The 27,500-nt window shown below is 41.8% G+C and overlaps 2 protein-coding genes across 2 annotated transcripts in view; one reads left to right on the top strand and one right to left on the bottom strand.

Moving 5' to 3' along the window:
• zgc:136472 (uncharacterized protein LOC678514 homolog) overlaps positions 1-18,799 on the bottom strand; it is a 22,643-nt gene extending 3,844 nt beyond the window's left edge. Inside the window, 10 exon segments of the mRNA XM_048247808.1 lie at positions 2,813-2,902; positions 5,539-5,711; positions 6,606-6,632; positions 6,635-6,932; positions 8,465-8,590; positions 9,049-9,156; positions 10,725-10,862; positions 11,075-11,208; positions 13,869-14,075; positions 18,581-18,799. Of these exon segments, the coding sequence (XP_048103765.1) occupies positions 2,813-2,902; positions 5,539-5,711; positions 6,606-6,632; positions 6,635-6,932; positions 8,465-8,590; positions 9,049-9,156; positions 10,725-10,862; positions 11,075-11,208; positions 13,869-14,075; positions 18,581-18,755 (1,476 nt within the window). The 5' untranslated portion in view covers positions 18,756-18,799.
• The window catches only part of LOC125297244 (NACHT, LRR and PYD domains-containing protein 3-like), a 313,314-nt gene that overhangs the window by 65,931 nt on the left and 219,883 nt on the right, over positions 1-27,500 (top strand).

Consider the following 27,500-nt stretch of genomic DNA (forward strand, 5'->3'; position numbering starts at 1 on the left):
AATAGTGTAGCCATTATGTATGTGTATGTGTGATAGAAAGCAACCTTAATTTAGTATGTATGATAATTAATACAATAAATTATATATATATATATGTATATAATCGTAATATAATTAATATATATATATATATATATATATATGTATATAATGAAACCTGCTATATATATATATATATGTGTAATGGTAACCTTTATATATATATATATATATATATGTATATATAATAATTAATATATATATATATATATATATATATATGTGTATTATATTAATTAATATATATATATATATGTATATAAAGTAATTGATATGTATGTAATGGTAATGTATATATATATATATATATATAATAATTAATATATATATATATATATATATATATATAATAATTAATATATATATATATATATATATATATATATATATATATATATATATATATATATATATAATAATTAATATATATATATATATGTATTAATTAATATATATATATATATATATATATACAATAATTAATAATAAATTATATATATATATATAATAATTAATATATATATATATATATATATATATATAATAATTAATATATATATATATATATATTTAATAATTAATATAATAATAATATATATATATATATATATGTATATATATATATATAATAATAATTAATAATAAATTACTAATAATAATAATATATTATGTATTAGTGTGATAATAACATAATATATTGATAATTAATACAATAGGTTAATAATATTATTATTATTATTATTATTAATAATGCGATGATTAATAATTAATACAATAGGTTAATAATAATATTAATGTGATAATTAATACAATAGGATTAATGTGTGTGTGTGTGTATTAATTAATATAATAGGTTAATATGTCTGTGTGTATGTGATAATTAATACAATAGATTAATGTGTGTATATGTGTGTGTGTGTATTAATTAATACAATAAGTTAATATGTCTATATTATTATTATTATTATTATGATGATTAATACAATAGGTTAATGTGTGTGTGTGTGTGTGTGTGCTGATAATTAATACAATACGATTAATATATTAATGTGTGTATGCGTGTATGCGATAATTAATACAATAAGTTATGTATGTATGTGTGATAATTAATACAGCCGATTAATACGTATGTGTATCCGGCAATTGATATATATGTATGTGTATGTGTATTAATTGATGTATGTGTATGTATATTTATTAATTGATATATGTATATATATGTATATGTATATGATAATTAATACAATAAATTTAATAATAATAATATATATATATTAATTGATATTTATATATATTAATAAATAATTAATACAATAGATTAATATATTATATGTATGTATATAAATTAATTAATACAATAAATTAATATATATATATGTATGATAATTATACAATAATAATTAATATATATGTGTATGATAATTAATACAGCCAAATTATATGTCTATGTGTGTAATTAATGCAATGGGTTAATGTGTGTGTGTGTGTGTGTGTGTGTGATGATTAATGCAATGGGTTAATGTGTGTGTGTGTGTGTGCGTGTGTGTGCGATGATTAATGCAATGGGTTAATGTGTGTGTGTGTGTGTGTGATGATTAATGCAATGGGTTAATGTGTGTGTGTGTGTGTGTGTGTGTGTGATGATTAATGCAATGGGTTAATGTGTGTGTGTGTGTGTGTGTGTGATGATTAATGCAATGGGTTAATGTGTGTGTGTGTGTGTGTGTGTGTGATGGAGAGTGACCTTGGTTAGTGTGTGTGTGTGTGTGATGATTAATGCAATGGGTTATGTGTGTGTGTGTGTGTGTGTGATGGAAGTGACCTTGGTTAGTGTGTGTGTGTGTGTGTGTGTGATGGAGACCTTGGCTGTGTGTGTGTGTGTGTGTGTGTGTGTGTGATGGTGACCTTGGCTTTGTGTGTGTGTGTGTGTGTGTGTGATGGAGAGTGACCTTGGTTAGTGTGTGTGTGTGTGTGTGTGATGGAGACCTTGGTTAGTGTGTGTGTGTGTGTGTGTGTGTGTGTGTGTGTGTGTGATGGAACCTTAAGTTTGTGTGTATGTGTGTGTGTGTGTGTGTGTGTGTGTGATGGAATTGTTGGGTATGTGTGTGTGTGTGTGTGTGTGTGTGTGTGTGTGTGTGTGATGGAGACCTTGGTTAGTGTGTGTGTGTGTGTGTGTGTGTGTGTGTGATGGAGACCTTGGTTAGTGTGTGTGTGTGTGTGTGTGTGTGTGTGTGTGTGTGTGTGTGTGTGTGTGTGTATGATAGAATATAGTTAGTGTGTGTATGTGTGTGTGATGGGAATATGGTTAGGTATGTGTGTGTGTGTGTGTGTGTGTGTGTGTGTGTAATTAGAGACCTTGGTTAGTACATGTGTGTGTGTGTGTGTGTGTGTGTGTGTGTGTGTATGTGTGTATTAAGAACTTAGTTGGAGTATGTGTGTGTGTATACAATGGGAACCTTAGGTTAGATGTGTGTGTGTGCATGATGTGTGTGTGCATGATGTGTGTGTGTGTATGGTATGTGTGTGTATGATAGAACCTTAGTTGGAAGTGTGTGTGTATGTGTGTGATGGGAACCTTAAGTTGAGTATGTGTGTGTGTGTGTGTGTGATAGAACCTTAAGTTGGAAGTGTGTGTGTGTGTGTGTGTGATAGAACCTTAGTTAGATGTGTATGTGTGTGTGTGTGTGTGTGATAAGAACTATGAATTTAGGTATGTGTGTGTGTGTGTGTGTGTGTGTGTGTGTGTGTGTGTGTGTGTGTGTGTGATGGAGACCTTGGCTTTGTCCTTCTTTGCTCTCTTCATCTCCTGTTGCACAAACTCCACCACAGCATCTGCTGTCCGATCCCCAGTGTAGTGGATGACCTGCACACACACACACACACACACACACACACACAGAAGAGACTATAGAAAGGAGCATAAAATCACATGTAGAGACAAAAAGACACATAATGGATGTTTTACGTTTTGTGTGTGTGTGTGTGTTATTATTATGCGTGTGGATGTGTGTGTGTGTGTGTGTGTGTGCGTGTGGATGTGTGTGTTTGTGTGTGTGTGTGTGTTCAATGTGGTAATGCTTATAGTGTGTGTGTGTGTGTGTGGTTTCAATGTGGTAATGCTTATAGTGTGTGTGTGTGTGTGTACGTGTGGATGTGTGTGTTTGTGTGTGTGTGTGTTCAATGTGGTAATGCTTATAGTGTGTGTGTGTGTGTGCGTGTGGATGTGTGTGTGTGTGTGTGTGTGTGTTCAATGTGGTAATGCTTATAGTGTGTGTGTGTGTGTGTGTATGTGTGGATGTGTGTGTTTGTGTGTGTGTGTGTTTTCCAATGTAGTATGCTTATATGATGTGTGTGTGTGTGTGTTCAAAGAAATATGAAGTGACCACTTATAGATCTGTGTGTGTGTGTGTATACTGAGGTGTGTATGTGTGTGTGTGTGTACTGAAGTGTATGTGTGTGTGTGTACTGAGGTGTGTGTGTGTGACGACTCTGAGTGCTGCCACTGCTTTTGCGAGCACTCATAGGCGTGGCTTTGGTGTGTGTGTGTGTGTGTGTGTACTGAGGTGTGTGTGTTGTGACGACTGAGCGCTGCCGCTGCTCCTGTGAGCGCTCATAGGCTTGTGTGTGTGTGTGTGTACTGAGGTGTGTGTGTGTGTGTGTGTGACGACTCTGAGTGCTCTGCAGCCTGTAGGCGTGCTTTGAAGGGTGCTGTTAAGGCCTTTTCCCTGATTTGCTGCCTTTAAAAAGTGTCCTGTGTCCACCTGAGCCAGATCGTAACAGTGGGGATGTGTGTGTGTGTGTACTGTACGTGTGTACGTGTACCATAGGTCTTATAGGCACTGTCTGGCTATATGTGTGTTGATAGAGTGAGGTAGGTGTGTGTGTGTCTGTGTTTGTTTATTGTTCATAGGTGACTGCTGCTCAGTATCCGATACTGTGGGGAACCACCAGTAACTTGGCAAATGATTAAATGTTATTCTCCTGCTCTAAGTCAGCAAATGATTAAATGTTATTGTCCTGGTGTAAGTCAATGGAATGATTAAATATTCTCTTGCTCTAAGTCGAAACCAGAGAAATGATTAAATGTTATTCTCTTGCTGTAAGTCAACCAAATGATTAAATGTTATTCTCCTGCTGTAGGTCAACAAATGATTAAATGTTCTCCTGCTGTAAGTCAGCAAATGATTAAATGTTATTCTCTTGCTCTAAGTCAGCAAATGATTAAATGTTATTCTCTTGCTGTAAGTCAGCAAATGATTAAATGTTATTCTCTTGCTGTAAGTCAGCAAATGATTAAATGTTATTCTCCTGCTCTAAGTCAGCAAATGATTAAATGTTATTCTCTTGCTGTAAGTCAGCTTGGATAAAAACATAACGTCTGCCAAATGATTAAATGTTATTCTCTTGCTCTAAGTCAGCAAATGATTAAATGTTATTCTCTTGCTCTAAGTCAGCACATTATTAAATGTTATTCTCCTGGTGTAAGTCAGCAAATGATTAAATGTTATTCTCTTGCTGTAAGTCAGCTTGGATAAAAACATAACGTCTGCCAAATGATTAAATGTTATTCTCTTGCTCTAAGTCAGCAAATGATTAAATGTTATTCTCTTGCTCTAAGTCAGCAAATGATTAAATGTTATTCTCCTGCTGTAAGTCAGCAAATGATTAAATGTTATTCTCTTGCTGTAAGTCAGCTTGGATAAAAACATAACGTCTGCCAAATGATTAAATGTTATTCTCTTGCTCTAAGTCAGCAAATGATTAAATGTTATTCTCCTGGTGTAAGTCTGCAAATGATTAAATGTTATTCTCTTGCTCTAAGTCAGCAAATGATTAAATGTTATTCTCTTGCTGTAAGTCAGCTTGGATAAAAACATAACGTCTGCCAAATAATTAAATGTTATTCTCTTGCTGTAAGTCGCCAAAAGATTAAATGTTATTCTCTTGCTCTAACTGGTCTGTGATAAAATCGTCTGTCAAATCAATAAATGCCCTCAGGTAACCTTCAGGTGTAAACATTCCATCTCAGCGGTAACGTTCAGGTGTAAACATTCCATCTCAATGGTAACCTTCGGGTGTAAACATTCCATCTCCGCAGTAACCCTCAGCTGGGCGTGTGTGTTTGTGCGCTTTTGCGCGTGTGTGTGTATAGTATAAGTATATAGTATATATATACATATATAAGTATATGTATATGTACTTTTTTGATCCCGTGGGGGAAATTTGGTCTCTGCATTTAACCCAATCGGTGAATTAGTGAAACACAAACTAATCCCGGCAGCAGTGAGCTGCCTGCTAACCGCGCCGGGGAGCAGTGAGGGGTTAGGTGCCTTGCTCAAGGGCACTTCAGCCGCTGACCCACTGGTCGGGGCTCGAACTGGTAACCCTCCGGTTACAAGTCCAGAGTGCTAACCAGTGGGCCACGGCTGCCGTGTGTGTGTGTGTGTGTGTGTGTGTGTGTGTGTGTGTGTGTGTGTGTGTGTGTCCGTCCTCTTTCACCCTTTCTGCATAAACAGCAGGGAAGATTTTGATTGACGGGGGCTTCTCCTGTAGTCTGATGTTGACATACGTTGGCGTCGCCGATCTAGCGTCTACGTTGTCGTAGTTCTGGCGCTGCGCAAGCTCCTCCCACAGCGGGAAAAGGGCGCGGCTCTCCTCACTCCACGGTGCATCTGAACCAGGAAGCAAACAGGAAGTATGAGGGGCATAAACAGGAAATAGGAAAAGGGCGCGGCTCTCCTCACTCCACGCTGCATCTGAACCAGGAAGCAAATTGAGCCAGTAAAGAGGAAGTATGAGGTGCATAAACAGGAGGAGCCTGAACAGGATCTACAAGGCGAGTGACCAGAAAATAGTAGGAGAGTAAACAGGAAGTAGGAAGAGAGAAAGTAGGAAATAGGATGAGAGAACAGGAAGTAGGAAGTGAGTAAGCATTAAATAGGAGGAGTGAACAGGAAGTGAGTAAGCATTAAATAGGAAGAGAGTAAAACAAGATGTGAGTAAGCATTAAATAGGAGGATAGTAAACAGGAAGTAGGAAGAGAGTAAACAGGAAGTAGGAAGAGAGTAAACAGGAAGTAGGAAGAGAGTAAACAGGAAGTAGGAAGAGAGTAAAACAAGATGTGAGTAAGCATTAAATAGGAAGAGAGTAAAACAAGATGTGAGTAAGCATTAAATAGGAAGAGAGTAAACAGGAAGTAGGAAGTGAGTAAGCATTAAATAGGAGGATAGTAAACAGGAAGTAGGAAGTGAGTAAGCATTAAATAGGAGGATAGTAAACAGGAAGTAGGAAGTGAGTAAGCATTAAATAGGAAGAGAGTAAAACAAGATGTGAGTAAGCATTAAATAGGAGGATAGTAAACAGGAAGTAGGAAGTGAGTAAGCATTAAATAGGAAGAGAGTAAAACAAGATGTGAGTAAGCATTAAATAGGAGGATAGTAAACAGGAAGTAGGAAGAGAGTAAACAGGAAGTAGGAGGAGAAAGTGAAAAGGAAGTGGGAGAGAGTGGAGACACTGCAGTGAGCACCAAGAGGTTGTGATCATTGAAGGCGTGTGTGTGTACATACAGAAAAGCACCAAGACGCTAGTTGTTCCTGAAGGCTTAATGGTTCAAAGTTCAGTCCCACCAGCTCCTTCACAGGCTGCTTGTCCCATTCTTCTGGAATAGGCTCACTCTGCAGTCTGGGCTACACACACACACACACACACACACACATTAACACCTTGGGAAGAACTCCATCCACCACCTTGTGCGGCCGTTCTGGGTGAAGCTCATCGAGTGTCAATCAACACACACAGGACCTACACACACGCACACACACACAAACACTTCAGAAGAACTCCATCACACGGCCGTTACGCGGCTCATCAGTGTCAATCAACACACACAGGACCTACACACACACACACGCACACACGAACACAAACACACACACACACAAACACACACACACTTCAGAAGAACTCCATCAAACGGCCGTTACGCGGCTCATCAGTGTCAATCAGCACACACAGGACCTGCACACACACACACACACACACACTAAAGAAGATTTAGCGTGTGTTAATAATTTTGTTCCTAACTATATATACACCCTTCCTGGGGTGCAAGCTAAGGTAAGCTAACTGGCTCATTTGTTTTTGTGTTTGTGATGGACTGTGCCTAGGTTGATGGTACTTGGCTAAGGTTTTTATGGTTATGGTTCAGTCCGCATCAACGTGACGGACCAACCTAGACCATGCCTAGACCGTGCCTAGGTTGGTTAAGGGTATTTGGATGTTTATAGTGGTAATATGGTGGCAGCATGGGGCTTAAGCTAACTGGCTAATTTGTTTTGTGTTTGTGATGGGGCTTAAGCTAACTGGCTAAGCTAACTGGCTAATTTGTTTTGTGTTTGTGATGGGGCTTAAGCTAACTGGCTAATTTGTTTTGTGTTTGTGATGGGGCTTAAGCTAACTGGCTAAGCTAACTGGCTAATTTGTTTTGTGTTTGTGATGGGGCCTAAGCTAACTGGCTAATTTGTTTTGTGTTTGTAATTGGGCCTAAGCTAACTGGCTAATTTGTTTTGTGATGGGGCCTAAGCTAACTGGCTAAGCTAACTGGCTAATTTGTTTTGTGTTTGTGATGGGGCCTAAGCTAACTGGCTAATTTGTTTTGTGATGGGGCCTAAGCTAACTGGCTAAGCTAACTGGCTAATTTGTTTTTTGATGGGGCCTAGCTAACTGGCTAAGCTAACTGGCTAATTTGTTTTGTGTTTTGTGATGGGGCCCTAAGCCTAACTGGCTAATTTGTTTTGTGATGGGGCCTAAGCTAACTGGCTAAGCTAACTGGCTAATTTGTTTTGTGTTTGTGATGGGGCCTAAGCTAACTGGCTAAGCTAACTGGCTTGTTTTGTGTTTGTTGTTACAGTGTTCTAGTGCCACTAGGTGGCACTCTAAGAAAGAATCTGAATATAGAGCCACACACATACGTACACACCCATGTATATCACATACACTATACACACACACACACACTTACTATGCACAGAGAATCACAGGCTCAGTCCCCTGCCTCAGTCATTGCAAGCCTCCCTGATTTATTAATCACCACTATGTGGATACTGTTTTAGAATTGATTTAGATTAAGTGTTAGTATAATTTGTATTTTTTTAATTTGTATTTTAGTATATTTTTTTATATATTGTATTAAGTGTTAGCATAATTTATATTTTAGTATATTTAGCATATTCTTTATCATCTACTGTCCTTACTGCTTAGTTGTGTTTTTTATATTATATACTTTTAATTACTCTTTTCTGCTGTTAAAGAAATGTGTTTGTGTTGTATGTATGCTACTGCTGAGACCTTGAATTTCCCCTGGGGATCAATAAAGTATCCATCTATCTATCTATCTATCTATCTACACACACACACACGTACGTACCTGACCCCGGAAGTGTGTGGCCGTGTTGTGGAACTCGCTGAGTGTGTGTGTGAAGCTCTCCTCCGTCTTGTTGATGAAGAGCACCAGGTGATTCTTCACCACAGAGTTCAGGATCTGAGGAGCGGTCTAACACACACAACAGGGTGTCAGAGTGTGTGTGTGTGTGTGTGTGTGTGTGTGTGTGAGAGAGAGAGAGAGAGTGTGTGTGTGTGTGTGTGTGTGTGTGTGTGTGTGATACGGGAGTGAATGAGTGAGTGAGTGAGCCATGTTGTAAACACACGTTATTTCAAGTGTTGTGTGTCGACGGCCTTATCGGATATGGGTCACTTTTACTAGGACAAATAAACAGACAAAAATACAACTTGGCATCAAGCCCTTTAGTGTTTGCAGTGTGTGTGCGTGCAGCACATGCATGTATCGCGTGTATCGTGTGCGCATGTGTGAAATTGTGTGTGTGTGTGTGTGAGTGTGCGCATGTGTGTATGTATGTGTGTGTGTGCACATGTGTGTGCGTGTGTGCGTGCGTGCTTGCGTGCGTGTGCGTGCGTGTGTGTGTGCGTGCATGCGTGTGTGTGTGTGCGTACCTTTCCATTGTACTCCATGACCAGGTCAAACTCGTGGATTCTGATGAAGTCAGTCAGAGCCTCTGCAGTGATGTCATCACTCATCTCTAGCTTACTGTCCAGCTTACCCTGCAACACACACACACAGTCTTTAAACTTTACTTCTGTATGTGTGCATGTTTCTGTGTCTGTGTGTGTGTGTGCTGTTGGTGTGTGTGTGTTTCTGTGTGAGTGAGTGTGTGTGTTTCTGTGTGAGTGTGTGTGTGTGTGTGAGCATGCAAATATGGAGACGGAGATGTTTTGTTGATCCTTAATGTGCTGAGTATTATAAATGGATGGACCTGTATAAGCATGTGAGCCATGTAGACCTGTCACCTTATTAATGACCAGGGGCGAAGCTTGAGGGGGTGCGGCACCCGCAGGGGCCCAGTGCGACTCGAGGGCGCCCCTCCCCCACCTCCGGGTCAGGTGGGACGGGCCTCTCCCAAGGCACAAGGCCGGAGGAGCTAAGATCATGCTCTTGAGGAGCACAGTGGGACAGGAGAGACTGAGTGGACTTGCCATGTTGTCCATAGAGAATGAGAGAGCAAAGAAAATGGACATACACAGAGCATCGTGGACGAGTAGCGGAGCGCAAGGCTCGTCAGCCCTTCAAATAGTGCTGCGTATTATTGTTGTTTTATTATAAGGGGTCATGTAGCCTAATGCTTTTGGTGTTGTTCTCTTGGTTACACTTCATGTGCGTTCGATGGACTTCAAAATGACATAGTTGCTCTCCGTGGCGCTGCCGCTTGTAAGACCCGCTGTTGCGGGCATGTGTAGCCTATGTTGTAAAATGATGTTATGATGAGTTTAATAAAGGGCCCGGTCATGTGCCCCGCCCCCAGCCCGGCTCTGACTTGTTCCGCCACTCAGTAGAGAGAGAAAAAGAAGGGAGGGGGAATAGAGACTGAGGGAGAGAGGGAGGGAAGGGAAGGGAGGGGGTTAATGACTCTTCCAAGAGTATTTGGATCTTGTTTTCCTTGCTTGCCTTTCAGAACCAAATAAAAGCATTCAAATGTGTGTGTACCTTTTCGAGCATTAAAACACACTTTGTGTTGATGTTGTTGTGTGTGTGTGTGTGTGTGTGTGTGTGTGTGTGTGTGTGTGTGTGTGTGTGTGGTGTGTGTGTGTACACGTGTGAGTACCTTTTTGAGCATTAACACACAGTCTGTGTTGATGTTGCAGTGTGTGTGTAGACATCACTGCTGTGTGTGTGTGTGTGTGTGTGTAGACATCACTGCTGTGTGTGTGTGTTTGTAGACATCACTGCTGTGTGTGTGTGTGTGTGTGTTTGTAGACATCACTGCTGTTTGTGTGTGTGTGTGTGTGTGTACCTTTTTGAGCAGTAACACACAGTCTGTGTTGATGTTGTATTGTGTGTAGACATCACTGCTGTGAGTGTGTGTGTGTACCTTTTTGAGCAGTAACACACAGTCTGCGTTGATGTTGTAGTGTGTGTAGACATCACTGATGTGTGTGTGTGTGTGTGTGTACCTTTTTGAGCAGTAACACACAGTCTGTGTTGATGTAGTGTGTGTAGACATCACTGCTGTGTGTGTGTGTGTGTGTGTACCTTTTTGAGCAGTAACACATATTCTGTGTTGATGTTGTAGTGTGTATAGACATCACTGCTGTGTGTGTGTGTGTGTGTGTACCTTTTTGAGCAGTAACACACAGTCTGTGTTGATGTTGTAGTGTGTGTAGACATCACTGCTGTGTGTGACTCCAAACGGGAGATCCGCCACCTCAGCTGCAACAGAGAAGAGAACCTGGACCATCCCCTGTTCAAGGTCCTACACACACACACGCACACACACACACATACACACACACATATTTGAATTCTTTATTTGAATCCACAAACCAAATAAAGAACATACCCATCACACACACACACACATACACAAACCCACACACATACACTTGAACCCCCCACACACACACACACACACACACACACACACACAGCGTTATGTGTGTATATTTTCAGAATGTGAGGTCCTACCTTAAACAGTCCCAGCACTGCCAGATCATGTGACTCGCTGAAGTCCTTTAATTGGCCGAGGCCCTCGATGACATCAGCACTGGGGCCCTCTCTCCTCTTTAGCCAGGTCAGGATGGCGTCAGCGTCTCTGAGAGCTGGAACACACCCACACACACACCCACACACACACACACACACACACGTGGAACACACACACATAATCGTTTCTGTCTGAGCTGTCTGTTGCTGCCGCCACTTAGTCCGTCTCTGAGAGCTGTTACACACACACACGTGGAACACACACACACACACACACCCACACACACGTGGAACACACACACACACACATGGAACACACACACACACACACGGAACACACACACACACACGTGGAACACACACACACACACACGTGGAACACACACACACACGTGGAACACACACACACACACGCGGGAACACACACACACACACACACACACACACACACACACGGAACACACACACACACACCCACACACACGGAACACACACACACACACACGTGGAACACACACAATAAATGGAACACACACACACACACGCGCAACACACACACACACACGTGGAACACACACACACACACACGTGGAACACACACACACACACACACGTGGAACACACACACACACACGTGGAACACACACACACACGTGGACACACACACACACACACGTGGAACACACACACACACACACGCATGTGTTGACCCCATCATACACACACACATGTGTTGACCCCATCATACACACACACACACACACGTGTTGACCCCATCATACACACACACATGTGTTGACCCCATCATACACACACACACACACACACACGCATGTGTTGACCCCATCATACACACATACACACACATGTGTTGACCCCATCATACACACACACACACACACACACATGTGTTGACCCCATCATCACACACACACACACTGTATTTGACCCCATCATACACACACACACACACACACACATGTGTTGACCCCATCATACACACACACACACACACACACACACGCATGTGTTGACCCCATCATACACACACACACACACACATGTGTTGACCCCATCATACACACACACACACACACACACGCATGTGTTGACCCCCCATCACACACACACACACACACACACACACACGTGTATTTGGCCCATCATACACACACACACACACACACACACACGTATGTTGGCCCATCATACACACACACACACACGTATCATACACACACACACACACACACCGCATTTGACCCCATCATACACACACACACACACATACATGTGTTGACCCCATCATACACACACACACACACACACACACACACATGTGTTGACCCCATCATACACACACACACACGCATGTGTTGACCCCATCATTGCACAGAGAGTGCCAACACACACACACACACACACACACCGCACGCGTGTTGACCCCATCATTGCACAGAGAGCGCCAACACACACACACGCATGTGTTGACCCCATCATTGCACAGAGAGCGCCAACACACACACACACGTTGCAACCACTTAATATATACACACACACATCATTGCACAGAGAGCGCCAGCTCCACACACACACACACACACACACACGTTGCAACCACTTAATATGCACACACACACACACGCACGCATGTGTTTTAACCATTTAATACACACACACACACATTTTGCAGACATGCAATAGACACACACATTAATTGAACAGATAAATATAAAACACTCATGCCACAGCCTCGACTTGCATTAGCTGTGTCATCAGGATTAGCCTACTGTTCTTTAGGGTTAGCCTAGAATTAGCTGTGTCATCAGGATTAGCCTACTGTTCTTTAGGGTTAGCCTAGCATTAGCTGTGTCATCAGGATTAGCCTACTGTTGTTTCAGGTTAGCCTAGCATTAGCTGTGTCATCGGGATTAGCCTACTGTTGTTTTAGGTTAGCCTAGCATTAGCTTTGTCATCGAGATTAGCAGACTGTTGTTTCAGGTTAGCCTAGCATTAGCTGTGTCATCGGGATTAGCCTACTGTTGTTTCAGGTTAGCCTAGCATTAGCTTTGTCATCAGGATTAGCAGACTGTTGTTTCAGGTTAGCCTAGCATTAGCTGTGTCATCAGGATTAGCCTACTGTTCTTTAGGGTTATCCTAGCATTAGCTGTGTCAGCAAGATTAGCCTACTGTTGTTTAAGGTTAGCCTAGCATTAGCTGTGTCAGCAGGATTAGCCTACTGTTCTTTAGGGTTAGCCTAGCATTAGCTGTGTCATCAGGATTAGCCTACTGTTCTTTAGGGTTAGCCTAGCATTAGCTGTGTCATCAGGATTAGCCTACTGTTGTTTAAGGTTAGCCTAGCATAAGCTGTGTCAACAGGATTAGCAGACTGTTGTTTCAGGTTAGCCTAGCATTAGCTTTGTCAGCAGGATTAGCCTACTGTTGTTTAAGGTTAGCCCTAGCATAAGCTGTCGACAGGATTAGCAGACTATTGTTTCAGGTTAGCCCTAGCATTGAAATTATGTCATCAGGATTAGCCTACTGTTGTTTAAAGGTTAGCCTAGCATTAGCTGTGTCATCAGGATTAGCCTATTGTTGTTTAAGGTTAGCCTAGCATTAGCTGTGTCGTCAGCATTATCAGATTATTACCTCATCAGCTTAGTTTAGCATTAGCTGTGTCGTCAGGATTAGCAGACTATTGTTTCATTAGGTTAGCCTAGCATTATCTGGGCAAAGGCTCAGGTTATCCTGATTTTAGCACTGTTTCTAGTCTTACCAGGGCAGTGTACAGGGTTGTGTTTGTCAGCCGACAGGTACAGGCGTATGGAAGGGATGGCCGTGACGTTGAGCTGCGCTGCCAACTCCTTCTCCTTGGACACGTCCACTCCGGCCAGTGTAATGGTGCTTGTCGTCTCCTTCAGCTGGGCAGAGGCCTTTGAGAACTCCATGATGGAACTCATGGACTCGCCTGACAGTGGTGCATCTATGGGAAGCACAGAGGGACAGAAAAGAGAGTTAAAGAGGTTATGGAAGGTGGTTACATGCAGCTCTGACATGCCGCTACTTAGACATTGGCGTCTAATTGTCTAAGTGGGCAGCCATTAACATTAATTTTCAAAGCGTCCCACTACTCGCGACAATTTTTTCCATTGTCGAGATGGCGACCTTGACCTTTTTTCAGCGTCCTGCCATTCCGACAGGAGGTCATTAACAGTGGCCAGAATTTTTTACTGCTTAACCCGAATGGACTTTTTCTGAAATAGCCCTAGGCCTAGGGTGGGCCTTTATTTTTTATTCCAATATGGGCGGTAGCCTATAGCCCTAGGCCTACCCGTAATCCCAACTTTAAACAACACTACGATTTCATCACAGCTCAGATGATTCATGGCAAAACAATAAAAGCGACATTGATAAATAGCAGGGGCAACAGGATTGGATTCTAGCCTCACGCAAGAACTTCAACCCGAAGGTTAATTATCTCAAAGGGAGTCAAGAGTGCACCTCACACACCAGCTCCGTTGAACAGTGTATCAATTTTAAACAAGTTGATTAAGAGAGTCACATTTGAAATGTCGGGTAGCCTAAATTATAGCCCTATAAGCGTGTGCATCTCAGAGGAAGATATTTTTGGAGAGAGAGATTTAACCTAGGTGATGATTATTTGTGTCTGGTGGTAATTAGACTTGAGTATGGATACCTCGAATTGTTTTGAATAAAAAGATAAGACAACAAATGAAATGTGACCCTGCAAGGCCAAACCAGTCGTTTTGGTCAAATTTACAAAATTAAGTTATTGTGTACTCACCGCGAGCGCCATAAACTAAGCTTTCCAACAATATGTATATCGAGGGTATTGCAAATAGTATTGGGGTATTGGATAGTCGCCGACCCTCATTAGATGTGGATATCTGGAGGTAAGGATAGCCTTCAAGGAACAGGTTATAAATCGCGGTTGCTGTGAGACATCTGGCCCTTCTCAGTCTCTCAAAATCAAAACATACCTAATTCAAGCTTGGACTTTTTCGATTATGTTTCTAAATGTTGGGACTGATAGACTGAACTCTGGGGGTTATTTGAGCGTTAGTTGTGAAGTGGTTTACTGTAAAAAGGGCGTCGGATATCCACCTGTCTTTGCACAATTATAGGGCCATGATAATGCATGCTCGGCTAGCCTACAGTCGAGAAAGAAGACTAAATAAATATGCAGACATGTTATGTGCAATTCAACAACTTCCGCATGACATATAAAGATATATTCCTACATTATTGTGTAGTAAATTGAGTTCATCAACCTGCTGGCAAAATAAAATCGTTGCACATGGCTTTATCATTGTCCTCTAAAATGCAATATAAGCAACTTATATATATCACATATCGTTTGAACACCCTGATGGACACTGAACTCTGGGGGTCATTTGAACGTTCACTGAAGTGGTTTAGGCTACTTGAGCGTAAGAATTCTAACCTGACTCTCGCTAGGCGAAAGGAAATTCATCTGGCGAGAGTCAGGTTATAAGAATTCCGCCCGTCTTTGCGCAATTGGCCATTGATTGACGGCCATTAATCAATTAATAGGTGGCCGGCATGCACAGAGTTTGTTTGATGCATGGAGTTTCTGACCGTTTTCCCTGAGAGCTTAGAGAATAAAATGAGGAGAGCTACCTGTGTTTTACATAATGTGTAACATTAATTCACATGGCTAGTTCAAAATTACCTAGGTTTGACTGAAATGTGTGCCGATATCAATTATTGGGAAAAACATTGTTTGGAGTGGATGGCGGGTGGATTGTTGATGTAGCTGCAGGTGCAGATGACATGACTACAGCTCATCCATGCATCTAGGATGTTGGAATTTGATAGGATACAGGAACTGCAGAGATAAATTGAAAATGAGGGATTGGTAGCCCTAATGTGGGAATAAGCGGTACTAAAAAAAAATGGGAGATTAAGGGCATGTCTAAATAGAGGCATGTCGGAATAACGGTATGTCGTAATAGAGGGTTGTCGTAATAACGGGATGTCGTAATAAAGAGTGAACCCCATGGAAGGTGATGCTAAAAGCATTCTAAACTGTGGCAATGACTGGCTCACTAAGAAAACTCCATGCTAGTAGAAACTTACTAAGACAACAACATATGGCTGATGCTAAAAGCATGCTGAACTGTGGCAATGACTGGCTCACTAAGAAAACTCCATGCTAGTAGAAACTCACTAAGACAACAACATATGGCTGATGCTAAAAGCATGCTGAACTATGGCAAGGACTGGCTTGCTGAGAAAAATGAGATGCTGCTATTCGGGTTCGAGTCCGGGCGTGTACAGGGCTGAACTCTACCCGCGGACTCAACCCGTGAACAGCAGCATCTCAGATTGGAAGTCGAGCGTGCTGACAATTGAGCTAAAAGCCCAGGCTACTGGCTTGCATGCCAGCAGCACTCACTTTTTTTAAAGTATACATATATTTTGGGGCTTTTTATGCCTTTAATGATAGAACAGTGGAGAGTGACAGGAAGCGAATGGGAGAGAGAGCAGAGGTGGGATCAGAAAGGACCCGCAGAGGCGGGAATCGAACCGAATTCGCCCGACATCTGATGCAGGTGTCCCAGCCAGTTGCGCCACAGCTGGGGCCCCAGCAGTACTCTTGATGCGTCAGGGAGTGAGGTTTACATGCATAGCTAAGCTAGCTGGCATCCGTTACACAAATGCAAGTGGTTATGCAGTGTGAGGTTAGTGAAGCATATAGGGTAGTAACTACACTGAGCAAGGTTAGCCTAGCATAGGCTAATGATTATGCTGAGTGGGCATATAGGATAATATAGCAAGGTTAGCCTAGCATAGGCTAGTGATTATGCTGAGTGGGCATATAGGGTAATATAGCGAGGTTAGCCTAGCATAGGCTAGTGATTATGCTGAGTGGGCATATAGGGTAATATAGCGAGGTTAGCCTAGCATAGGCTAGTGATTATGCTGAGTGGGCCCTTTTCATTGTTGAGATCGTTTTGCTAACTCAGCTGTTTCATTGTGCTCATATCAGCCCGAACACTTTGACTTTAATTTGTCCCTTTAATCTCCCTTTATCGCCAGTCACCGAGATACCGCATGCTCACTCATATTCACACACACACACACACACACACATACATACACACTCATACACTGTTCAGATTTGTGGTATATCAATCAAATTGAACATTTTCCCCAAAGCAACACACACACACAGACACACATACACACAACAGCTATTAGACATACACACACATACACGCATACACACAGCAGCTATTAGACGTACACACACATACAGAATTAGACAAGTGCACTAATAGTAACTCATGTACATATATACTCATTCATACACACACACACACACACAGCAGCTATTAGACGTACACACAAATACAGAATTAGCCAAGTGCACTAATAGTAGCTCACACACACATGCACACATATATACTCATTCATATACACATAGGCTAGTGATTTGAAGCTCTTCCCTCAGGCCGGAGACTAGGAGTCCCATTTTGTAAGTCCAATAGGACAAAAAAATATTTTATTCCTAGTGCAATACGCCTGCTAAATTTGCACAATTTTGCTTTATTGCACAGAAACGATTCTGATGAGCATCTGTCAGGAACGTAGACTGATAAGGCAGTTTCTTTCTTTCTTATTTTCTTTCTTACCTTCTTAACTTATATTATCTGTGTCTTTTACCCCATCTTGTGTTATATTATCTGTGTCTTTTACCCCATCTTGTGTCTTTTACCCCATCTTGTGTCTTTTACCCCATCTTGTGTCTTTGTGTATCTTGTGCTATTTATGTGCACCTGACTGCGAGACAAGCTTCCCTTTGGGAAAATAAAATTAACTGAACTGAACTAAACTGAACTGAACACACACACACACACACAGTCAGCTATTACAAGTACACACACATACAGAGTTAATCACACATGCACACTTATACTCATTCATACACACACACACACACACACACACACACTCATTCATACACACACAGACACACAGACACACACACACATATATATATATATATACTCATTCATACACACACACAAACACACACACACACACAGACTTACAGAAGTGCACAAGGAGTTTTGGGTAGCATTTGAGTGCCTGGTTAAAGGTGCTCACACACACCACACACACACACACACACACACATACTTACAGAAGTGCGAGGTTTGGGGGTGGCGTTTGAGGCCTGGTCAAAGGTGCTCCCACACACACATACCTACAAGTTGCAGAAGGAGTTTGGGGTAGCGTTTGAGGGCCTGGTCAAAGGTCCTCACACACACATACTTACAGAAGTGCACGAGGAGTTTGGGGTAGCGTTTGAGGGCCTGGTCAAAGGTCCTCACACACACATACTTACAGAAGTGCACGAGGAGTTTAGGGTAGCGTTTGAGGGCCTGGTCAAAGGTGCTCACACACACACACCACACACACACACACACACATACTTACAGAAGTGCACGAGGAGTTTGGGGTAGCGTTTGAGGGCCTGGTCAAAGGTGCTCTTCTTGAGTCGCAGGACGTCATTCTCCTCTGGGATCTCCTCTTCTGTGTCCACACACACTCGGTCCCACACACACGCGCTGAGACAGAGGAGAACACACACCGCACGCCACACACTCGCCATGTCAACACCAGCACGTCTGTCTTCTCCCTCTCACACACTCACACACTCACTCACACCATTACAAAGGGAGAGGCGTGGGGAAAAGATAGCAGGAGTAGAGGTAGAGAGGAAGGGGAAGGAGAGAGGTAGGGAGGGAAGGGAGAGAGTTGGCAGAGGTAGAGAGAGAGGGAGAGAGAGAGGGAGGGGGAAAGAGATTGGCAGAGGTAGAGAGAGAGGGAAGGAGAGAGAGAGGGAGGGAGAGAGAGATTGGCAGAGGTAGAGAGAGAGGGAAGGAGAGAGAGAAATAAATAGGGAAGTCAAGGTTTGATGACTTGTAGGGAGAACATATCAGTCTGCACTTTGGCTTGTAGGGAGATATCAGTCTGACCTTTGGAGTTCATGACTTGAAGGCTGGGAAGGGTTTGTGTCAAATGTAATTCTGGACACTAGAGGGAGCCAGTGGAGAGTAACTAGGAGAGGAGTTACATGTGTCCTCTTTGGCTGATTGAAGACCAGTCATGTTACAGCATTCTGAATCAGCTGTAATGATCTTACTACACAGGCAGGTAGGCCAGCCAACAGTGAATTACAGTAGTCCAGCTTGGAGATGACCATGGCCTGTACAAGACATTGTGTGGAATCTTGTGTCAGATAAGGTCTGATCTTCTTAAGACAGGTAAGGTGTGTGTTGTGTAAGACAGGTAAGGTGTGTAAGGCAGGTAAGGTGTGTTGTGTAAGACAGGTAAGGTGTGTTGTGTGTAAGACAGGTAAGGTGTGTTGTGTAAGACATGTAAGGTGTGTTGTGTGTAAGACAGGTAAGGTGTGTTGTGTATCAGACAGGTAAGGTGTGTAAGGCAGGTAAGGTGTGTTGTGTAATCAGACAGGTAAGGTGTGTAAGGCAGGTAAGGTGTGTTGTGTGTAAGACATGTAAGGTGTGTTTGTATATCAGACAGGTAAGGTGTGTTGTGTATCAGACAGGTAAGGTGTGTTGTGTGTAAGACAGGTAAGGTGTGTTGTGTATCGAACAAGTAAGGTCTAAGGTGTGTTTGTAATCAGCAGGTAAGGTGTGTTTGTGTGTAAAGACATCAGGTAAAAGGTGTGTTTGTATATCAGACAGGTAAGGTGTGTTGTGTGTAAGACAGGTAAAGTGTGTTGTGTATCAGACAGGTAAGGTGTGTTTGTATATCAGACAGGTAAGGTGTGTTGTGTGTAAGACAGGTAAGGTGTGTTGTGTATCAGACAGGTAAGGTGTGTAAGGCAGGTAAGGTGTGTTGTGTGTAAGACATGTAAGGTGTGTTTGTATATCAGACAGGTAAGGTGTGTTGTGTGTAAGACAGGTAAGGTGTGTTGTGTATCAGACAGGTAAGGTGTGTTTGTATATCAGACAGGTAAGGTGTGTTGTGTGTAACCAGGACATGGGTAAGGTGTGTTTGTATATCAGACAGGTAAGGTGTGTTGTGTGTAAGACAGGTAAGGTGTGTTGTGTATCAGACAGGTAAGGTGTGTTTGAATATCAGACAGGTAAGGTGTGTTGTGTGTAAGACAGGTAGGGTGTGTTGTGTGTAAGACAGGTAAGGTGTGTAAGACAGGTAGGGTGTGTTGTGTATCAGACAGGTAAGGTGTGTAAGACAGGTAAGGTGTGTTGTGTATCAGACAGGTAAGGTGCGTACAAGCGTAATTCCAGAGCTATCTCAACCCAGGGTCTATTTCACCTTGACAACGAGTCGAACACACCCTCGAGAGCTAGTCTACGCTGACCGAAGGAGGACCGAGTTCCTTTTTTGCCTTATTTGGACAGTGGAGAGTGAGACAGGAAGCAAGTGGGAGAGAGAGATGGGGTGGGATCGGGAAATGACCGCAGGTCAGATTCAAACCTGGGTCCCCATGGGAACTCAAACCCGTATATGGTACGGGTGCTGTACTGTAGCTTGCTGCGCCACAGCGCCCCCTACGCTTGCAGTTCTAAGAAATAAGCATCAATAATGATCAAAAATGTTTTTTCTTTTTTTTACCTTGTTTATAATTGAATTTCCTGATTTACTCACAAAAAACGTCATACTGTATGATCATAAATGTAATCTCATAGGGGTAAATGGCAAATTGTTACATAATTTGTTACGGCTGCATTAATTTAAAGGCGAACTATTAATTTACCTTCATTTAACAGCTTCGGAGTCATTGGAATGGTTATATGACTTTTTTCGGGGTGAATGGTGGCCGTCTCGCTTCCCCCTAGCGCCTGTGAGCGGAAAAACCACCCTTGCAACTGTGGGCCGGCGGGCCGATGGTCTCAGTGTCAGGAAGTATAACGAGTGTAACGAATTGCTTTACTGCATTCAAATACACACACACGCCAGGCACCGGCTTTCACATGTCTGACTTTCACATATCTGACAAGATTTCATAAAATAAAGGCACCGCAACAATTACTTCATAATATATATTTCTTCTCCTTCTTGATTGGTGATGTTTATTTGTTATTTCTTGTTGATTGTGTTTACTGTTCATTGTGGCTCCCCTAAATACAGTATTAGTATTAAATACAAGACCCATTTCTCTTATGCATTTGTATTAAATACAAGACACATTTCTCTTATGTATCAGTATCAAGACCCATTCCTCTTATGTATCAGTATTAAATACAAGACCCATTTCTCTTATGTATCAGTATTAAGACCCATTTCTCTAAATACAAGACACATTTCTCTTATGTATCAGTATCAAGACCCATTTCTCTAAATACAAGACCCATTTCTCTTATGTATCAGTATTAAATACAAGACCCATTTCTCTTATGTATCAGTATTGGAGCAGCAAATGTGTCTGAAAATGATGCCACGGCTGCACCACTAGGTGGTGCCAAAGACCTTCAAACCAAATACTGATATCACTCACTCACACATACACACACATGTACGCTTTCTCATACACACATTCACTCACATTCACACACAACCCCCCACCCCCCAACACAATACAAAAGAACACACACAAACTCACAGACACACAAACTCACAGACACACACATAATGACACACATAATCTAAAGTTTACAAAAGAACTCTTCAGAAAGACACAATTCCAGGTGAAATCTTCATGTGGGTCTCTAAGAAACTTTGTGATTGGCCAGATGGTCATGTGGGTCTCTCAGAAGCTTTGTGATTGGCCAGATGGTCATGTGGGTCTCTAAGAAGCTTTGTGATTGGCCAGATGGTCATGTGGGTCTCTAAGATGCTTTGTGATTGGCCAGATGGTCATGTGGGTCTCTAATATGCTTTGTAATTGGCCAGATTGTTATGTGGGTCTCTAAGATACTTGGTTGATTAATTGATTGATTGATTGATTGATTCATTCATTCATTAGTTGATTTGATTGATTGATTGATTGATTAATTCATTCATTCAGTCATTAGTTGATTTGATTGATTAATTGATGGATTCATTCGTTCAATCATTCATTAGTTGATTTGATTAATTGATTGGAATTATTTGTATTCGTCATTTGGTCATCGGTGTCCAGTCCAAACATGAGAAGATGAACTAAAGTAAATATACACACACATACATACATACATACATACATACATACATTAGATCGAAACATGGTATCAAACAGGACTATCAGTTATCACATGAGATTATATGAAACATGGTATCAAACGGTTCTACTGTATCAGTTATCACATGAGATCATATGAAACATGGTATCAAAAGGTTCTATCAGTTATCACATGAGATCATATGAAACATGGTATCAAACGGTTCTACTGTATCAGTTATCACATGAGATCATATGAAACATGGTATCAAAAGGTTCTATCAGTTATCACATGAGATTATCAAACAGTTCTATCAGTTATCACATGAGATCACATGAAACATAGTATCAAACAGTTCTATCAGTCATGACACCACCAAGCTTATAGGTGACACAGTATAGTATAGGGATGTGTGTGTATGTGTGTGTGTTTGCCTGTGTGTGTGTTTTTGTGTGTGTGTTTGCCTGTGTGTTTACCTATACATGAAATAGGTTTGTTTGTATCTCTGAAATTGTGCACTTGTGTGTGTAATGTGTGTGTGTGTCTGTGTGTGAGTGTGTGAGCATGCACATGTATGTGTGTGTGTGTGTGTGTGTGTAAATGCATAATTTATTACTTAAAGTTGAAACGCCTGTGAGTGACTACCTGTCATAAATATATGAATATGTATGAAGCATTTGCGTGTGTGTGTGTGTGTGAATATGTATGAAACATTTGCGTGTGGTTTGGGAAATGAATTATGTACAAGTGTCTGTGTGACTGCACTGCAAGGAACAGAGAAGACAGCAAATTTGAGGTGTGTGTGTGTGTGCGACTGTGCGTATGCATGTGTGTGTGTGCATATGTGTGTGCGTGCGTGTGTGTGTGTCTGTATATGTGTACAGTAGATAATGAATAAGAAATATATATTCTATAGGGGAGGGAGTCTTTGGATAAATTATCCAGATGTTAAGGGAGGCCCTCTGTGTGTGTGTGTGTGTGTGAGTGTGTGAGAGAGATACATGTATGAGAACTTACTTCAAAGTGCCGGGAGAAACGTCAAGAGCCTCAAGGCAACACTGAAGGTACACACACACACACACACACACACACACACACACACACACACACACACACACACACACACACACACACACACACACACACACAGGAGCCAAATGAACACATTGCACATATGACCACACACACACACACACACACTGCTGAATCTCTAAGTCCCTCTAAGAAGAGTCCAGATAGAAAGATAGATATCTGACAGGACAGGAAGCTAGAAGTATGCACAAGCTCACACACACCCATACAGAAACACACACAAACACACACACACACACACACAATCACACAGACACACACACACAATCACACAGACATCTAACAGACACACACACACACAATCACACACACACACACACAGATACACACAACCACTCTCTCTCTCACACACACACACACACGCTCACACACACACACATACACACAACCACTCTCTCTTGCACACGCACGCACACACACACATACTGTAGACACACAGTAGCTGATATAGTCAGGTAGAAAAGAAGCTTAGATATCCAGTTGTGTAAGTAGGGTCTATATGCACACACACTTCTATCTTACTTACGCACGCATGCACACACACACACACACATATACATACAACGCTATTCCCAACCCCCCTCCAAAACACACACACACACACACACGTCTGAAACAGTACCACAATATAAACACACAAAACACACACATACTGTATATCCGAAACAATCCCACCACATACACACACATGAGCACGTCATGTATGACATTGCCATTCATTTAAAGCCCATGTGAACAGAGGACACGTGTGTGTGTGTGTGTGTGCGTAATGATGATATTATTGTGTGTGTGTGTGTGCATGTGTGTGTATGTATGTGTGTCGATGTGTCGTGTGTGTGTGTGTGTGTGTGTGTCCTTATTGATGTGTGTGAGTGTGTGAGCATGCACATGTATGTGTGTGTGTGTGTAATGTGTGTGTGTGTGTGTGTGTGCGTGTGTGTGTGTGTGTATGTGTGTGTGTGTGTGCGTGCGTGTGTGTGTGTGTGTGTGTGCGTGCGTGTGTGTGTGTGTGTGTGAGTGTGTGTGCATGTGTGTGTGCGTGTGTGTGTCTAACAGATTTGTTCCTGTAATTACATAGACTCATTAATTAAGTCTTATCTCCAGGCTGAGCCGTATGTTAGTCTATGTGTTCACCAGGGCCTCATATTAACTACATGTGTGTGTGTGTGTGTGTGTGAGAGAGAGAGAGAGAGAGTGTGCGTGCATGTTTCTTCACAGACTTACATTACATTACATTTGGCTGATGCATTTTTAACCAAAGCGACTAACAACATGGTAAACAGTTAAACTTGTTCGGTATTTATTGAAGGGGCCACCGGAAAATAGAGGAGGGTCATGTCTTTTTATTCTTTGAGGGGAGGGTCACCCAACTTTTTTTGTCTAGGAGGGAGGGTCACCCAATTTTTGTATTTATGAAAACAGCTAAATTTGGGCCGTTGCCCACTGGGCCTTGCGTCTGATGGGCCTCGCACCTGGCCAAAGATGACATTAAGCGTTTATATTTTTTATTATGTTGGCCTATTGTAGCCTAAAGCTTAACGTCCCAAAACAACGATGATCATCAAATTTCTCTCCCATATTGCTCCTCATAACAGGCGGCGGATCCCAATCCCAGGACATAGCGCCCATAGCTGTGGTCCACAATCAGGACATAACGCCATAGCCTAATAGGCTCGAGATATAATTCCAAAGGGGACAGATAAGTATATATACTCTTTTGATCCCGTGAGGGAAATTTGGTCTCTGCATTTAACCCAATCCGTGAATTAGTGAAACACACTCAGCACACAGTGAACACACAGTGAGATAGGCTACTGCATTTAAAACTTAACAAGATTGAACAAACCTTCCCGATCTTTGAAATTGCAAACAGTGACTGGCATGGGTGATGGAAGCTTTTGGAAGTTGAATGGGCTGTTAAAAACGATTTGCCTCCATGTCTTTCATGAGTTTGCGGCAAGGTAACGTTAAGCAAGAATTTCAGGATATGGCGAGTAACGTCATTTATTTGTCCAATGTTAGCCTACAGACCAGTTTCCATAGTGCACATCTTATCAATAGTTTGAATGTCGTGTGTTTCTGCTCATTGACAAATAGCGTTCAGCACAGTGTTTGCCTTTGTTACACTTGGTTTCGTGATGAAGCTTACCATGATAAACGGCTTATGACTTAATATGTGACTCAGCTAATGTTATAGGCTATACAATTTCCCCTCTTAAAGACAAGCTGGTGTAGCCTATTAGCCTAGGCTACTATTTAAATGCACCGATAGTAGGCTACGTGAAAAGTAGGCTATCGCATGATTTCATGCACGTAATTAAAATGGGCTATGTGATAAACCCGGAAAAAGTTGACGGGTATGTTTTGGTCCCGGTGATTATTTGTGAAATTGTGCAAACGACAGCCTTTTCAATGCATTTCAAGGAAGGAGTGGTAGCATGCAAGCTCCCAAATTTACCCAGTACAGAAGGCATCAATAATTTGTTGGGGAGGGTCATGCGTTTTTTCTCACTCACTTTGGAGGGTCACAGAAAAATTTCTTGCTGGCGAGGGAGGGTCACGTCTTTTTTGACTAACGCTTCCAAAACTCCTCCGTTAGCTCCTTAAATAAATAACGAACAGTCCCTTAAGCTTTTTAAAGCAATTCTCTCAACAATTCTAGGACAATTTAAAAAAGGTAGAGTACAGTAAGAATAACTGCATAAGTGCTCAGTGCTGCCTTTGACACCACAGACCACAATATACTACTCCACAGGCTTGAACATTCGATAGGCATTAAAGACTCAGCACTAAGCTTGGTTTGGGTATACCTTTCTAACCGCAGACAACTTGTACAGGTTCACAATAAACCGTCTACCCAGACTATGGTAAAATGGGGTGCCTCAAGGCTCAATACTAGGGCCCCTTCTTACTTCTCTATATGCTTCCACTAGGCTCAGAAATGAGGAAACATGGCATTAAATTTCATTTCTTATGCAGGCGATACACAACTATACTCCTTCCACTAAAACCTGGCAAATTAACTCTGTTAGCAAAACTTGACACATGTATAAGAGACATAAAGACATGGATGACAAATAATTTCCTGCTCTTGAACTCGATAAAACAGAAGTCATGGTTTTAGGTACCTAAAAGATGAGGGATATCCTATCCCTCATCACAGGCTACATTTACTGATCTTGACTATCCTCATCCACAAGTGTTAAAAATCTAGAGTTACAATTGACCAAGACCTATCACTAAGTCACATAAAACAGATTACCAAAACTTCATTTTATCATTTAAGGAACATTTCAAAGATAAGGAAGTCTTTATCCTTACCAGACGCTGAGAAATTAATCCATGCTTTTGTCACCTCAGGAGTTGATTATTGCAATGCTCTATACGCTGGCTGCAATAACACCTGTCTAAAGAGCTTACAGCTTATACAAAATGCAGCTGCTCACACACCACTAGAACTAAAAATATGAACATATTTCCCCTATCCTGGCATCTCTACATTCAAAAATATTACTTAACATACAAAGCCATTAATGGCCAGACACCAGAACATAAAGATCTCCCTGTCCATATAACCCACCTAGACCGCTCACGATCACAGAATACTGGCCTTCTTGTAATTCCAAGAATCTCAAAACTACAGTAGGAGGCAGGCAGAGCTTTCAGCTATCGTGCACACCTCCTCTGGAATAATCTCCCTTCTTCAATTCAATTAGTAGATACCCTCCTATTTTAAGTCTGGACTTAAAACATACCTCTTCACTGCCTCCCCTATAGTTAGGTATGGTCACGGTGTGGAACTTCACCCACCTCAGGGATTTTGGAATGGACCACCCTGCTGAGTCCCTCGTGTGACTGGCACCCCAGCCTGCCTGAGATGGTGGTCACTGACCATACCCAAGCTTGGTGTCGACTACCCCTCACCATGCCTTGGTTATGTTGCTATAGTATAGTGCTGTCATGGACTTTTCATGTGTCACGCCATTACAACCCCCCCTCCTCTCTCTCCTTCTCTCAACAACTCCCTCAACTCTCCCTCTCTTGCCTATTCTCTCACCCATGGTATACTGTAACAATATATAGTGTACTACTGATTACTTCTTGACATTAACCATTTTGATTTTCAGTAATACTAA

This window comes from Alosa alosa, chromosome 7 (assembly GCF_017589495.1).
Source record: "Alosa alosa isolate M-15738 ecotype Scorff River chromosome 7, AALO_Geno_1.1, whole genome shotgun sequence".
Taxonomy (NCBI): Eukaryota; Metazoa; Chordata; class Actinopteri; order Clupeiformes; family Clupeidae; genus Alosa; species Alosa alosa.